Source organism: Leopardus geoffroyi, chromosome A1 (assembly GCF_018350155.1).
Source record: "Leopardus geoffroyi isolate Oge1 chromosome A1, O.geoffroyi_Oge1_pat1.0, whole genome shotgun sequence".
NCBI lineage: Eukaryota > Metazoa > Chordata > Mammalia > Carnivora > Felidae > Leopardus > Leopardus geoffroyi.
In genome coordinates this window covers 145,487,773-145,504,829 of record NC_059326.1, presented here as the reverse complement: position 1 = coordinate 145,504,829, position 17,057 = coordinate 145,487,773, and the positions used below count along the sequence as shown (strand labels likewise).

Below are 17,057 nucleotides of genomic sequence, written 5' to 3'. Positions count from 1 at the left end.
CACAGAACTTAGCATACATGGATTAGTCGATATTCAAAGACATTTTTGTTTTGAAAAAAAAGTATTTCACTGGAAAAATTTTAATTTATTAACTCAAAGTCACTTCTATTACACTAAACAATAAACCATCTAACATAAAGCAATATCTGTAACTAAACATTCTTTATTAAAATATAGATTAACAAATTCTAAGTCTACCAAATTTCATATATAATAGAGAATAAAACCTTCCAAATGTAAAGTAAATACAAGCTAAATAACTTCTCTTAATAACCTCAACCATGTTGAAAACATGTAATCCTATTATTTGACATGGTTGTTGGATATCCATTCACAACGTCCTTTAATTTCTCTCACCTGCAATGCTTTCAGGGACTGAAAAAACCCTAGTCCAACCTCTCTATGTTCTCCCATGCAAGTTCTTTATATCTTGCCCTCATGGTATTTCCAACTGTCTGCCTTAAACAAAGAGTCCTTGCTGGCGTTGGCTTGTTGCTAGTCAGTATTTAGCTCTCTCTTTCTGTAGCTAAGAGAGAACAACCATCTGCTTCCCACAGCTTTTCATCCCTATGATAGCTTTCTGCTCTTTCCTCTTCCAACTCAGAAACAGAAAGCAAGAGATAAAACAAAGCGTCTTAGGTCCACAACAAGATGCAGAACACCCAGGAGAGTTCCCTCCCAATCAGGAAAATGCTTCCTTAGCAACCAAGTTACTAAGGCTAATTAACCTCCTTTCTCTACCAATATTCAATTTACATTACAGCCCTTTTTGGGTAAGCCCTTCAGTTTTACAATGAGCTTTCTGGCTGAGAAAAAGGTGTTTCTGTCTTAAAGGAGCCGGGCCTTTTCTTCTGAATGCCTGTAAGGGTGATTTGAACTTAACACAAGCATTAGGGTATTTCTTAATGTGATGGAAGCGTCTGAAAACAGAAATGTCAGAGAAATTAAGTACAATCAACCAACATATGCCTAACGTGAGACTGAGACATTTAAGAGCAAGTAGAGACTGGACACCGTGGAAAATAAGACATAAAGATGCTTTGTAGATGCCATTGCTTCATACTTGCCTTGGCTGATTTATATCCCTTTCCATGACCAACAAAGCCCAGGTTACCACTAAATAATCACAATATCAGTACAACTTCAGAGAAAAAAATGCATGGAAGAGAGGAGCACAGACAGTATAGAGACCAAGAAATTTCATTTCAGGTGAGAAAGTTAAAAATTGGAACTAGCAAGGAAACAGCACTTCAAAGTCATGAACTATTTCAGAAGTAGTAAAAACTATAACACATTTAAACAAAAGGAGGTGGTTTTAGAACCATGTACAATTGTACAATGAAAATTCTCCCCTCTCCAAGATTTCAGGCAGTGAGATTAAGGTTAAATTTTTTTTTACCCTCACAATTACAGTAACATACTGTATTCCGGTTAAGGTAAAGAAAAATTCACAAATATTATACAAGAGGTAATTAGTTGTCTTCTGATATTCATTTTCCAGGTCTTGATGAAGTAAAATCCTTTGTTGACTAATTTTAAAGTTTCTTTAAATTCTACATATGATGTAATATGGAACAACTTGTATACAGCAATTTATAATGGGCTCTGTTATAAATCATCCTTTGGCAGCTTGGGTAGCAGCTCTCCAGTATCAACACACGATACCACCGTATTTCAAAATAATCCTTGCTGCTAACAGTCACAACACAACACAGAAATTCAGCACCAGTTTTGTTTCCCAGTGTTGTCAATTAACCTTGTAGAAGTCTATCCACTTGCACACATTTACTCTGAAACAGTAAAGCTGCCTTAAGTTGCATTAATAAAAATTAACATTTGTTAATCCTTGCACCCATTATCCTATTTGATCCTCATAAACCACCCCTTGAGGCAGGGACTGTTATAGTACCCTTCAACTGTTGATATGTTTGATGTTGAGAAAGAGCGGAGAAAGGAATACAAACTTTATGAAGCACTGTGTTTTATTTTCACAGCGCTGGCCAGTTGTTTCTTCCATGATATCATTTAATGCACACATCAACCCCACTTATGCTCAGCCCCCAATTCCCCACCTCCTGACTCCCTTAAGTATTTGGGGCCCAGGTTTACAGATGAGGGATTTGAGGCTCAAAAAGGTTCAGTAACATGTTCAAAGTACACAGCTAAAATGAGGGAAGGTTGGGATTTAAAACCAAATTTGCCCAACTCCAAAGCCCTTGCTCTTTCAACCATGCCATGCCACCTGCTACCCAAAGCCCACGGCGGCCCCATTACACTACTCTCAGAATCCTTTCAACTAACATTAGCAATCACCAAAAGTCTAGGCAGTATTTTCCAAATAAGAGTCATAAGCCATTAGCAGTTCTGAAATCAAGTGGTGGGCCTCGACAAGCATTTTTTAAAAAATTAAATACAGCAGAATAACTAGTAAAACAGGCTATATTTTTAAAAAAATTGCTTCATAAGCCTTGGTTTCAGGTATGTGCATATGCAATATACTGGGCCCTACTATAAAATGCATTTCTTATTGTGGGTTTATATCAAAAAGTATGAAAGCCACTGGTCTCAAAGGATGCACTCACATAGACACAGGACAGGGAAAGACTTACCAAGGGACTGGAAACTATTCAATGCTCAGTTCTGTTCCCCTAAATAACATCAGGAAACGCAAGACAGGAAGCCCCTTCTCAGACAAGGCAGAAAAAGGATATCTAGAATCAGCATAGGAGGAGGATGCTGATTGTATAATTACACACCTCCTTCACAGCAGCTCCAGTCCATCAAGTAGATAGTATGGTTTATTTTTTATAGCACTAATTATGCAATTATCCATAACATTAAATCAGTTCCACCTGATTCAGTCTAGCACAGGTTTCCTGAAACATTCATTTGTTTATTATTTTTAAAAAGAGCACTAAACTACCAATCATACGTACAAGTATGGAAGCTGTATAAACTTTTTTCAAACAAGATCTTCTGTCGAATATGATATTTTTGGTCTTTTTGGAAAAATCAAAATTTCATGTTAATATACTTTGGAGCTTCTATAAACAACAGATTTCAGAGAAGTATATTCTCACTTTTTTTTACCTTTTTATTTCACAAAATACCTATCATAGAGCAATAATGCCACACTGGATATTTTCTTTTTTTTTTTTTTTTAATGTTTTCCTTTGGAAGTGTCTTCCACACTAAATGTAGAATTAGCTTTTATTTATTTTATTTTATTTTATTTTATTTTTTTTCCCCAACGTTTATTTATTTTTGGGACAGAGAGAGACAGAGCATGAACAGGGGAGGGGCAGAGAGAGAGGGAGACACAGAATCGGAAACAGGCTCCAGGCTCTGAGCCATCAGCCCAGAGCCCTACGCGGGGCTCGAACTCACGGACCTTGAGATCGTGACCTGGCTGAAGTCGGACGCTTAACCGACTGCGCCACCCAGGCGCCCCCACACTGGATATTTTCACAAGAAAAGCCTTTCTATAGAATAAAACTTTCTATTGGTAGTTCTTTATAATATTTTTTCTGGTAGACCCCTCATTCAAAATGATTCTCTGAGAAAATGCTACAAGGTAAGTTTAAGCTATGAATCCTATGCTCAAGGATTTGAGCAGTTGAATAGGGGGATAACACTAGAGACTACAGCTTCCACTAAGTTGCTTCCTATCACCTCTAAGCAAAGATATAAATAACCCCCAGCTACCAACCAATATCGGCAACAGCTGTAGAATATCCAGGAAGACTCACCAGATACCCTCAAACAAACAATAGACTAAAACAGGGAACAGAGACAAGGACCAGAGCTAGGAGAAAGCACATTCAAATTATAGAACTCATCTGATTCTCCTACCCACATATTCACACTGCCTTTTGACTCCTCCTAACTCTTTAAACTTGTCTGACACACTCAAATACTATTCATTCGTGAAATGCAAAGAAGATCCAGCACACTCCAGAATGGCTGGGGCAATCACTCATGTCCTCCTTATTCCCCACCTAACCTTACTGCAGTTTCATCTCTGCCTAACTTCAAACCTGTGACACCATCATTCCCTCTAATTTGGGGGGAAATGTTTGTACTACTCTTCTTGGTGTTTGAATATCAGCTTTCATTAATAGATTCTGACTTGGTCTGTCTCTCTGTTTCTCAGTCCTCCTCATTAACTTGCATGGAGATCCCAGATTCAGGAACCTAACAACGTACCAACAATCTGGTCAAGGCCCTAACACAGACAGCCTATTGCTCCTCAGAAGGGGAGATTTAGTCAAACCATATTAAAAACTCTAACTACTTCTCAAATCAGTCTAAAGTCTCAACACTCACATGTGCAGCCCCAAATTACTTTTAATGCAGAGCCACTCTTGCTTACCAACATTCCCTTCTACATTCACCACCATGTAGATCTCCGACAGCCATTCCCCAGAACCTGAGACGTAATAAGTGGTTAAAAAGAAAGAAAGAAAGAAAGAAAGAAAGAAAGAAAGAAAGAAAGAAAGAAAGAAAGAAAGAAAGAAAGAAAGAAAGAAAGAAAGAAAGAAAGACAAAACAATCAAAAACAAAAACAAAAAATCCCCAAGATACTAGACTTCCTGCCAGGTCAATTCCAACACCTTGTGTCACCAAATGAGTATGATTTGGAAAAACATTTTGGAAGTTAGTATCACACTTCAAGAATGTCCAGCATGTGCTACAGCCTCTTCCCTAAATATTGAAAGTCAGTGTAGAAACAAAGATTGGTCAATGGGTTCATAAGGCAGCCAAAGGGACAGAGGAACAGATGGAATCCCAGCCCTCAAGTTTCTTGTTGCCAGATTCCACCCATGTGTTTTTAAGTCAGTCTGATTTGTCAAAATGCCAGCTGTCAAACTGAAAAGCTATGGGCACTTCAGCTTTATTCGAGGTAGTTGCCCAAGATCCTCTGATTAGTTCTGTAGTCATGACTCTTAACTTGGCTTCTCATTTTCACCTCCACCCTGCCCTCTGGATTCATCTTTGTTTGTATGAGATGACCTTCAGCACTCCCCAAGGATTCTGACTTCGGGAAGATATTAGCCACAGAATAATAGTGATAATAAACTGTTAGAGAGAATAAAAAGAATACTTTGTCACCAGTGTCACAAAGTCAAAAAGGAGAGAGAATTTATGAAGAAAGGTCTTAGTCAATAACGTCAAACGTTACAGTGTGGTCAAGGAGGAAAAGAACACTAGATGTGGTGATTACAAGGTAACTAGTAACTTAGAAGAAATCAATTTCCATAGCTTGATTTTGATAGAAGTCAATAGAAAAAGACTTGAAGTTGAAATGAGTGACAAGAGTGAAGGTATTACAGATTGCTTATTCAAGAAATCAGGTAGTGAAGGAAAGAGGTGAGACAGGATTATAGAACACAGAAGTGGAAACATAAGTGTGGCATAAAAATGTGGGACCATGGAACTTAGGTGTTGTGGGCATTACTGAGATGGCAAGGTCAAGACTAAGTAAGAAAGCAAGAGAAATAAAAAAGGGACTGATATCATGGAGGGTCTTGAGACAAAAACACTGTACAGAGCACATTCAGAGGGAGAAAAGTATAAATATAGTTAAAAATAAGTCTATAAACAGGAGAATTACATAGTTTGAGATCATCATTATATTTTTTCTCTTTTGTTTCACATCTAACAAACCCAAAGTGATGCTGAGGGTGAACTACTTATTTCAAAAATAGTTACTGGAAAGAAAGCATTAATAATAGAACTTCAAGATTAGTCAATGGTCATTTTAACTCTCTCATCCAAGAGTCTTACAACTTTCAGATTACAACTTCTCTTCCTTCAAAATATGCTGGGGATGAGCAACAAAAGAAGAGAGACCACATTTAATTTTTTTTCCAACGTTTTTATTTATTTTTGGGGGGACAGAGAGAGACAGAGCATGAACGGGGGAGGGGCAGAGAGAGAGGGAGACACAGAATCGGAAACAGGCTCCAGGCTCTGAGCCATCAGCCCAGAGCCTGACGCGGGGCTCGAACCCACGGACCGCGAGATCGTGACCTGGCTGAAGTCGGACGCTTAACCGACTGCGCCACCCAGGCGCCCCGAGACCACATTTAATTACCCAGGCTGCTGTACCCTCTGACCCACCAGCCAAAGAAGGCATTCTTGTAGGCATCCATCTAGACATTCTTTATGTAGCACTGCCAGCTTGATAGCCTTCCTACTCTTTCCAATCCATTCTAAACTATAGCTGAGACAAACCTGTACTCTGCAACTAAGACTCCTTTGAGGTCAGCTAGAACTAGATGTAACTTCTCAATGCTTATCACAAATACAAAAGACTAACAATGTGCTAAGAGCAAAGAATACCTCTAAAATAGCAAATTTGCAAGCACCATATGGAAAAACATTATTGAAGTTCCCATGTCCCATTTATGCAATCAGAAGCAATATTGTTAAAAACACTTTGATGCCTTATTCTTAGTTTTTCCTCTTAGCTTTTCACTTTGAAAAACTGTAACAAAGTCCAATAATTCATTTTTTCCACAGTCTACTACCTTAGGCACATAAATCCAGAAATAAACTTTAATAAATATTCCTCAAAACTTTGTAAGTTAATAATGATAAAATATTTATTCTAACAGTGCGGACTTTTAGTTAAGTTAGCAGTATATTAGATGGGAAATTCTAGATAGTTCAATCTACAAAAATTAAAATACAGGCTATATTAGTTTCCAGCATTTATATGCCAGACACTGGGCTAGATTGTAAGGACACAGTGGTGATCAGAGTAATCTAACCAGATCAGTGCTCAGACTTCAGCAGTAGGGTTTGGAACCACTAACCCAATTTGAAAATGTTTTGCTCTCTCCCTGCAAAAAAAAAAAAAAAAATCTATCTGTGTTTTTAATAAAGCTCTTTAATAGTGGGCACTTCAGGTACTAGTGGGAGAAATATGGGGAGCTATAGAGTCCTACTATGTAAGTAGCCATCTATATGCATAACTGTCCCTAGTTCTGAGCAATGATTCCACAGTAAAATAATATTCTGTACAACAGTTAATCTTTATCTGACAGTTAAAAAAAATCCCAACAAGTAACTAATTTCACTCAAGCTACCAAGAAAACAACCCTCTAAACATCTAGAAGATTACAGTTCACCATGAGATCACACATTTCCATTGTAACATTCAATTTCTTTAGAGTATATGACAACATTGTTTTTGAGCCCTGCATAGACAATTATGCTAATGGATATTTCTTTTACTCCAGAAAATAATCTTTTAATTAACTTTTTCAATTTAACTAAGGGAAAAAAAAGGATTTTAAATACAATTAATAATTCTGAAAACTCAAATATTTTAGATTCTATTTAATCTTTTGTAAGATCAAATCTCATTGTAATATATTCCAAGCAATGTATCCTATCCCCAACCATACACTGAGTTTCCACTGGCTTAAAAAAAAAAATTCTGGGGTCCCTGAGTGGCTCAGTCAATTGAGCATCCAACATTTTTTTTTAATTTTTAATGTTTATTTATTTTTGAGAAAGAGAGAGAGAGACAGAGTCTGAATGTGGAAGGGGCAGAGAGAGAGGGAGACACAGAATTCAAAGCAGGCTCCAGGCTCCGAGCCATCAGCAGAGACTGATGCAGCAGGGCTCAAACTCACCAATTGTGAGATCATGACCTGAGCCAAAGTCCAGGTGTCCTGAGTGTCTGACTCTTGATTTCAGCTCAGGTCATGATCTCAAGGTCATGGGATCAAGCCCCGCAAGAGGCCCCAGGCTAGGCATGGAGCCTGCTGAAGATTCTCTCTCCCTCTCCCTCTCCCCCTCCCCTGCTTGCACTCATGTGCACTCTCTTTCTCTTGTTTAAAAAATGAAATTAAGTAAAAATTTTTAAAAATCAAAGGGGGAGAAAGAAGTGCAAAATAATGGTTTCACTTTCATTTATTTTAGATTTGATTGTAAAATCAAGATATCCTGCTCAGAAATTCTCCATGAGAAAGTACCCAAATAAAGTTTGAAACCCTCAATCAATCCATTAAGTATATTTCTTAAAGTATTTGTGGAAAGCATCTCAAATTCATTATAAGAAACAGTAGGAACATACAATTAGAACAACTAAAGTAATACATTAAGTGTCCTTCCTCAGAAACAATTGGTTCCTGTTAGACCTTTATAACTGGACATAAACATTCCACATTGAAAGCTTGTCAGATTTTGATACAGAAATACCAGTTCAGGGGTGCCTGGGTGGCTCAGTCAGTTAAGTGTCTGACTTTGGCTTAGGTCATGATCTCATGGTTTGTGAGACTGAGCCCCACGTGGGGCTTGCTGCTGTCAGCTGAGAGCTTGGGGCCTGCTTCGGGTTCTCTCTCTCTCTCTCTCTCTCTCTCTCTCTCTTTCTGCCCAACCCACAACCCCCACCCCTGCTCGCACTCTCTCTCTCTCTCTTAAAAACAAACATTAAAAAATTAAAAAAATATATATCAGCCCAGTATTCTCTCAAGTACACATCTATGGCTAGAAATAACCTTACTTTTGATTTTTAAAAAGCCTCAATATTAGAGCTATACATAAAGGAAACTTTCCAATATAACTTGCTGCTGAGATAAAATACAATGGCCATGCCAGGTGCCTTTACAAAAGCTTTTCTACTAACTTGATAAATAGAAAAAAAATTAGTTATCTACCTGAATTGACTCAACTTGATTTCTCTCAAAGAATAGATTCTCTCTTTGCCAAGGAAAAAAGAGTACAGAGAATTTCCAGCGTAGAACTAACCTTAGGAAGCCATTTAGGGGAGTGGCTGGGTGGATCAGTTGGATGACCATTTAACTTCAGCACAAGTCATCATCTCATGGTTCATGGGTTCAAGCCCCACATGGGGCTCACTGCTGTCAGTGCAGAGCCTGCTTCAGATCCTCTGTCTCCCTGTCTCTCTCCCCCTCCCTCAGTCTCTCTCTCTTTCTCTCTCTCAAAAATAAATCATTTTTTAAAAAAGACATTAAGGCTATAGGTTCTCAATTAACCTAACACACTCTGAATTTTGCAAAGTAATATTCATTCAGGTACGTAGGGCCTAGAGAAGAAGGAAGATTCAGGAAAGTGAAACATTTCCCTGTACGACTCCCTGGCTTCACAAGAGAACACTAAGTTGCTTTAACCCTAAGATTTCATTAGATCAAGCAGTTCTAGTGCCACATCTTTATATGTACTTTCTGGCGAGTATTAAGAATAACTTAACAAACATAATTTTATAATAAACAATATAAAATATAAAATATTTTATAATATAATATATTTTATAATATAAAATTTATAATTTTATAATAAATACTCTATTTAGTGTAATAATCCACAGTTTAATTACAGCTGCAAATCCTAATCGGACCCGGTTGGTTTTGAGCATATCCTATACTCCCCACTTTCAAATACCACATCACTCTATGGCATATTTACACACTAAATAAAATAAAAATTTGCTTTATCTTTTAATTTTATCAAAATACCTCAAGAAAAACACAAGAGTGCAATTGGATCTGCTGTATTAATAGTTATTTTCTTTAACAACCCATTTATCTATCAGTGTTAAATTCATCATATCAATAAATAAAAACTGACTGACTACTACACATGTGTCCATTTGTATCAATGCACATTAAATATAAAAGGCTTTCTGGTATTCTAACATTGCTTTAATAATTACATCTTCAAATACTAGGGGTAATCATGCTTATTACTCATTAGTTACATTTACCAACAGGTCTATACTTTAGTCTAAAAATAGCAGTTGCTTTACAAAGAAATTGTTAATACTGAGAGCCGTTGTCACTTGTTCCATTATTAAACACACATACACACAACATTATGACATAGGAGTCTATTTTGGACATACAAAATAGAACTCATCCTAGAAGCCACTTAATAAAATCCTTAGGGCAAATGAGTATATTTGAAGACCTGGTTACCTCAGAAGATCATCATTCTCTTGAATATGTTCTTTTGGCAATTGAGATCATCTCCAGTTACTGATTCTCGGCTTTATGCTTCAGGGAATTTATGATAGGTTGTTTTTGTTGAGGGCTTTCTATAATATTCTACCTGCCCTGGACTAAGGAAAGTCCCAGTTAGTGAACTACAAGGCCCTAGGACAAAAATCCTTTCTCCAGTAGCATGCTATTGCTAGCTTTACGACTCTATCATTTTCATAGTTTTAAAAAATGTAATCTGAAGGTACAACCTGAGGCTCTAAAGTAATGAAGATAGTAAATGAATAAATAAAATATGCTCCACACCTATCTCTGACACCATTTCAAGAGGAAAAATTCATTTATATCAAAGATTTTAAGTTGAGGCAATAGATTTCTTTTGGTGACTGCTAAGGAAAATACCTTGCTTAAAAATTTCCAAAGTCTTTGTTGTTATTTCACAAACTCAGAAATGTCACAAGCAAATCATATTAACTACTCTCAACAACAAATGTCCTTTTTTAAAAAAAAAAGAGAGAGAGAGCACAAGGGATGTGCAGAGGAAGGAGAGAAATCTTAAGCAGGCTCCACACTCAGAGTGGAGCCAAAGCAGGGCTCGATCCCACAACCCTGAGATCATGACCTGAGCTGAAATCAAGAGTTGGACGCTCAACCAAATGAGCCACCCAGGCACCCACAACAATAACTGTCTTATCTAATATGACTAACCTATAAGAATTCCTATTCCTCAAAGCCAACACTAAACAGCACGCAATTATATTTCAGAGAATTGTGTATACCCTCTCATTCTCTTAACTACCATTTTGAATTACATTTTAAAAATTTCAAAAAGGATATAGATTGTGATTTTCTCAAATTACTTCACTTATACATTCCATTATATTTCACTTTGATTTTTAAAATCCTATGATTATATACATACCATTGGAGATAATTTTGTAGTCATAAAAATCATGAATCCAGCTATCTTTCTACAATCAAGAATGCTGGTTCTGGTTAGGACAAGGAAGTGAGTAGATTTCCCACATCATACATGGCCAAAAACAAAGCAAAACAAAACAAAACTGAAGCAACTATTAGCAAAGTCATTCCTTTAAAAACTTTTAAATCAGAAGTGTACAGATTTGGAACTTTTGGGCTTTAAAATCTAAAGAGAACTTAGCAGTCCCCTAGCTTAGTCTTCTATACAATAAAGGACTTCTTTCTATAATAGAGGCTAGGTTACCTGCTGGTGGCCTGAGGACCATGTGCAGCCCATAGGTATAGTCTGTGTGACCTGCACAATTTTGTTTTGTTTTGTTTTGTTTTGTTTTAATTAAGCCAACACACAAAAATCCAGATCTTTGCCTTGTCTTGAAAATCCACCTGGAGCTGTATGTCTGCTGCCCCTATTGGACGAGTCATGCCATGTCCACTTCTCCACAGTCCTGCCCCTTTTTTTTTTTTTTTTAATTTTTTTTTTCAACGTTTATTTATTTTTGGGACAGAGGGAGACAGAGCATGAATGGGGGAGGGGCAGAGAGAGAGGGAGACACAGAATCGGAAACAGGCTCCAGGCTCTGAGCCATCAGCCCAGAGCCCAACGCGGGGCTCGAACTCACGGACCACGAGATCGTGACCTGGCTGAAGTCGGACGCTTAACGGACTGTGCCACCCAGGCGCCCCCAGTCCTGCCACTTTTGATACACCCACTTCACTCATTCATCATCTGCCTGGTACTTTAAGCATCTCAACATTTCAGTCAATGACCACTCACTATTCCAGACAGAGGGTTATCCACTCTGTTGCTGAATATCTCCACAAAAGGAGAGGGAGTATACAACTCTGCAAGTTGACTGATTTCACTGTAGGCAACACTAAACATTAGAGAGAATTATCTAGAATATTTTACAAACACAAACTAGTTCTATCCTCAGAAGCAGAGTAAATTTACTCTTTCTTCCACAGAAGAGGCTTCTAGGTATCTGAAGACAACTAACTTGCCTAGGCCTTCATTTGCAGTTTAATGTCTCCAAAGCCCCAGATACTCCTCATAGTAATCTTTGCAAGCTCACCTGTGGCCCCTGAGATGCTTCTCTGCATGGATGAATTCTATTTATGATTTATTTGTTTTAACTCTTACTTGTGTATTCATTTATTATACATTTTAGTTATCAGTGTTCTTCACATGTAATAATGTAATAGTTCCTTGATCTAGATAAGTGGTTCTCAAGCTTTTTGGTCTCAGGATCCCTTTTCATGTTTAAAATTAATTGGAGATCCCAATGAGCTTTAAAGAAAGTTGTATCTATTGGCATTCACTGTACTAGCAACTAACACTAACATTATTAAAAAATATTATATGTATTAGTTCATTTCAAATACATGTTAACATAATGGCGTATTTCTATGAAAAATAAACACATTTTCCAAAATAATATCATCTCCCTGCTTTCATCTAAATACAGAACTTATATAAATATTTCGCTGTAGATCCCATTTTGTTGGTTTCAGGTTACTCTTTGGCAGTGGACACTGCTGAGGCCCCACCCACCTCCCCTTAAGGCCAGTGTACCCATCCCCACTTAGCTGTTTTGATTGTTGGCTGATAACACAAAGCAGAATACCTAGTAACACCGAAGACACCCTGCTTGGGAAGCTATGTCTACCTCTACTTCATCCAATGAATGACCGACAAGCCAATAATTGTCACAGAGTACAAAAAGACCCCATCCCAATGACACAAAGCAGAAGTAAATCTAGGCATAGTTTGTGCTCCAGAGCTTCCCATGGGGTCAGACCCAAGCTAGTTTCTAGCTGAGAGCACATTCTTCCTTAGCTTTTATCCCTTGTCCTATCCTGCTTCTGTCACTCACTCCCTTCTAAAAGTTATCCCTAACAAATCAGTGAATAAGCACCTCCATCTCAAGCTCTGCTTCTGGTGAACCCAACCTAAGATATCTCTCATCTCACCAAGATTACTGCAGTATCGATGCTGTCATACATCAGTTCAACTAACCATCTCAGCTGCGCAGCATCTCAAATATGCTAGGCATTCTATTATAGAGCAGTGCAGTGGTTCTCAAAATGTGATTGCTGGCCCAGCAGCAGTAGCAGCATTCGGGAACTTTTTAGAACTGCAAACTCTCAGGCCCATTCCAGGCCTACTGAATCACAACTGCCATCACAGAGATGTGCCATAATTAACCTATCCATTATTGTTCTGTATTTCCACAGTTTCCATTTTTTGCTAGTATAAATAATGGTGAAATGAATGTACTTGCAGTTAAATCTCTGTGTACATTTCCAATAATTCTATGAATATTTGTCTTCAATTTACTTTGAGGTAGAAGTATTAAATTAAAAAATAAAATGTACTGATAGATGAATAGAGGGACAGACATGTAATAAAGAAAGCACAGCAAATGTCAATGAAAGACTCTAGGTGAGGAGTATATGGATGTTGACTGCTAAATTCTTGCAACCTTTTCATGTTTGAAATTTGTTAGAAAATGTTGAAAAGATTTCTATTTTATGAGGTTAATTCCTAGAATTGGAATAGATTTTTCGTAGTATGTGCCCGTCTTTAAACTCTGTGAAGTTAAAACATCAACCAGAAAGTGTCAGTTCCCTCAGACTGTCAACACTGCTTTTTAGTTCTTTTCAAATCTCTGCCAACTTGTTAGGCATAAACTGGTAATTCATCTTTTAAATCACCATTTCTGTGTGCATTTTTTAAGTTAATATATAATAAATTGAAAAGCTTCCTAATGCGATGTTGGTTATTTGAACTACGAAGCAGTAATCAGGATTTGAGCGCCTACCCAGGGGCACTTAGCTTATTACCAAGCACAATACCCTCAAGAATAACTTGCAAACTGAATTATATTGGCAAGAGTTACTTCTAGACCAGTGTCATACACAGGCAGTGGGGAAAGAGAGGTGGGAGTCTAATGCCGGATTGCCAAACGGGTCTGACTTAACAGGTCCTAGGAAATGGTTCTTTCTTCCTTCACAACAAAATTGTAATCTCGCATTTTACCAGAATGCTCAGAATTCCAAGCATTAGTATTTTCTTCCTTTGTGTTGAGGCAATTAGATCCCCATCAATTCTATTTTAGAATTCAAGTACTTTACTTCAGAATGGGCTCTACAAAATTATGGTGTATCCAAAGGATGAAATGCAACGAAGCCATTTAAAGAACCATGGAATTCTACATTTACTGACATGTAAAAAAGTCTATGATATATTACTTGTGCATTGAAAAAAAAAGAAAAGTATGTACATGTCTATACGACAGAAAATTTGTGGAAAGATATTTATTATAATAGTGGCTACATCCAGTTAAAGGACATATGGCAGTTTTTGTACTCTTTACATATTTCTTGTTTACTTTTACCATAGATATATAAAAATTTCTTTATTAACAATAAAAATATAAGAAGGCTATTTGCATTTTGATAAAAATAAAATTGAAAGTATCCCAGAAAACCACTAAGCCATCAGCACCTTATTAAAATTTAATTTAGGAAGATTTTTAAGTCAAGGTTAAAGTCCCCTAAGGAATGAGACCCAGATCCAGCATAGTTTAAAAGGCACAGAGTTTTAAAGGGAAAAGAGTTAAAGACAGACTAGGCAAAGAAGTCTCCAGCTATGTATTAATCAGCTAAGGGACATGTCTGTGTCGTCCTGGGAGGATTTCACTGGAGAAAAATCAATAGGCAATGGAAGTCATCTGTGGTCTTCAGATCCAAGAGAAACCAAAAGGGTGAAGGCTCAGAGTCTGTAAGGACTCCGTAGATCTTTACACTACCACAATTCCTGCTTTTGATATTATAGAAGAAAATACTTCCTGACCAATGATATTCAATTTTTTCCTTACAGCAGGCCCAGGATCCAATGCCAGTTAATGTTTTCAAATATATGTTTAAGATTTAAATTGTTTCCTTTATACTTCAAAAAGACTGAAAAGGAGAATAAGACATATTAAACCACTTACCTCAATGGGAAGACATGTCTGTACACAGGCAGATGTTCCCGAATGTGACATCAGAGTCTCGGGTTTAATTTGAAAGTGTGTTTTGCACATGTAGCCTTCAGAACAGTCCTGTGTTGCATCACCAAAGAATACATAAGAAAATGCCAATTATTTTAAGAATTCATCATTTTAAGCACTATAGTTTTCCATAAGTTTCAAACTGAGCAATAAAAAACTAAATACATTCAAAGAAATGAGATAATATGGATAAAGAAATTCATCCAATAAACCCTGGACATGGTAGCTACTCATTGAATAGAAGTTTTAATCCTCTACCATTCTCACTTATTAATGATGTTTCCCCCTTCTCTTAGATCTCCCTGCTCCTTCCTAAGCAGTCCATAGCACATAAGTCATAGAGCAAAACTTCTGGTTGGCAGTTGTTGAAAAGCATTTAAACTTAAAGAAATATTTCATCACATATTAATATTGATCTCATGGCCTATATAAAAAGAGAAATTTAAGGAGAACTTGCAACAGATCTTGAAGTTAGAAGGGACCTTCCATTTTGACTTCTTGTTTAAGGCAAGATCTCCATTAAACGTCACAGGGAAATAATTATGCAGCACTTGCCTGAGCACTTCCAGGAACCCACGCTTTACTCCCTTACATGACTACCGCCTCCATTTTCATACATAGTACATTGTTCATTGAGAACGTATTATACTGCATTGAAATGTTTATCTTTAACCTTAACTCAATGGTTTCAATTCTGCTCTCCAGAGTCTAAACTCTTTTCTACAAAGCCATTCATTCTTTAAAACCTTGATGACAATACCACCATTTTCAAATGTTCCATGGGGAAGATAGGATTTCCAAGCCCTTTACCAATTTGTACTGCTACCCTCTTTCTTACATTTGCTCTTAAATACAGTAATGAATAATGTTTATCTAATTGTGGTCAGTTCCATTTTTTTAAGCAAAATTTGGTTGAATTCAATAAGGTTCTGTATATGGGGCGCCTGGGTGGCTCAGTCAGTTGAGCGTCAGACTTCGGCTCAGGTCATGATCTCGCAGTATGTGAGTTCAGGCCCCGCCTCAGGCTCTGTGCTGACAGCTCAGAGCCTGGAGCCTGCTTCGGATTCTGTGTCTCCCTCTCTCTCTGCCCCTCCCCTGCTCATGCTCTGTCTCTCTCTGTCTCAAAAATAAATAAACATTTAAAAAAATTAAAAAAAAAAGGTCCTATATAAAAATGTAATACCTCATGTACAAACATACCTACATATCAATGAATATTAATTCTCCACCAAATTATCATACTAACATTCACATTTTAACAGAAATAGTTATAATTAATGAAGATGAGATTACTGATTCTGACGCAGCAGTTAAGATACAGAATAGCATTCCAACTAAAACAATTCATAATTCACTTAAATACTTTTACTAAGATTCAAAAATCCAGTTTTTATCTATAAAATAAGAAAAAAATTTTATAGTACATTTTAATATTGCTTCTTTTTTAAAATTTTGTGTCATGCCAACAATGTAAGAGCATTGGATTTTAGGTACCTGAGCTAGTTTGAATAATGCTCTTCTAAATTCATGTCCACCTGGAACCTATAAATGTGACTTTATTTGGGAAACAGGGTCTATGCAAATGTAATAAAGTTACGAGGAGGTCATACTGGAATAGGGTAGACCCTGAATCCAATGCAACTGGCATCCTTACAAGAAGAGGGAAATTTGGTTACAGAGACACAGATACACAGTGGAGAAGGCCACAGAAAAACAGAGGTACAAACTGAAGTGGTACATCTACAAACCAAAGAATGCCAACAGTTGCCACCAATCATCAGAAGCAAGAAGAGGCAAGGAAAGATTTTTCTCTAGAACTTTTAGAGGGAGTGTTGCCCTGCCGACATATTGCTTTTCAACTCCCAACCTCCAGAACCATAAGAGAATGTACTTGTTTTAAACCATTCAGTTCATAGTACTTTCTTATGGTAGCCCTAGGAAACTAATACAGGAACTATATTTTCTGAGAAATCTGGCGGCACCTTTACAATGCCTCCCGGTTGCCTGGGCTGATATTTTACCAGCACTCACAAAAGAATGCTGCTGTTTG

At 37.2% G+C, this 17,057-nt stretch overlaps 1 protein-coding gene across 10 annotated transcripts in view; it reads right to left on the bottom strand.

The window, feature by feature from the left end:
* The window catches only part of ATG10 (autophagy related 10), a 445,276-nt gene that overhangs the window by 189,189 nt on the left and 239,030 nt on the right, over positions 1–17,057 (bottom strand). For all 10 annotated transcript variants that reach the window (XM_045497134.1, XM_045497135.1, XM_045497131.1 and 7 more), the window contains one exon: positions 14,951–15,058. In XM_045497134.1, coding sequence (XP_045353090.1) covers positions 14,951–15,058 — 108 coding nt within the window. The remainder of the gene's footprint in view (positions 1–14,950; positions 15,059–17,057) is intronic.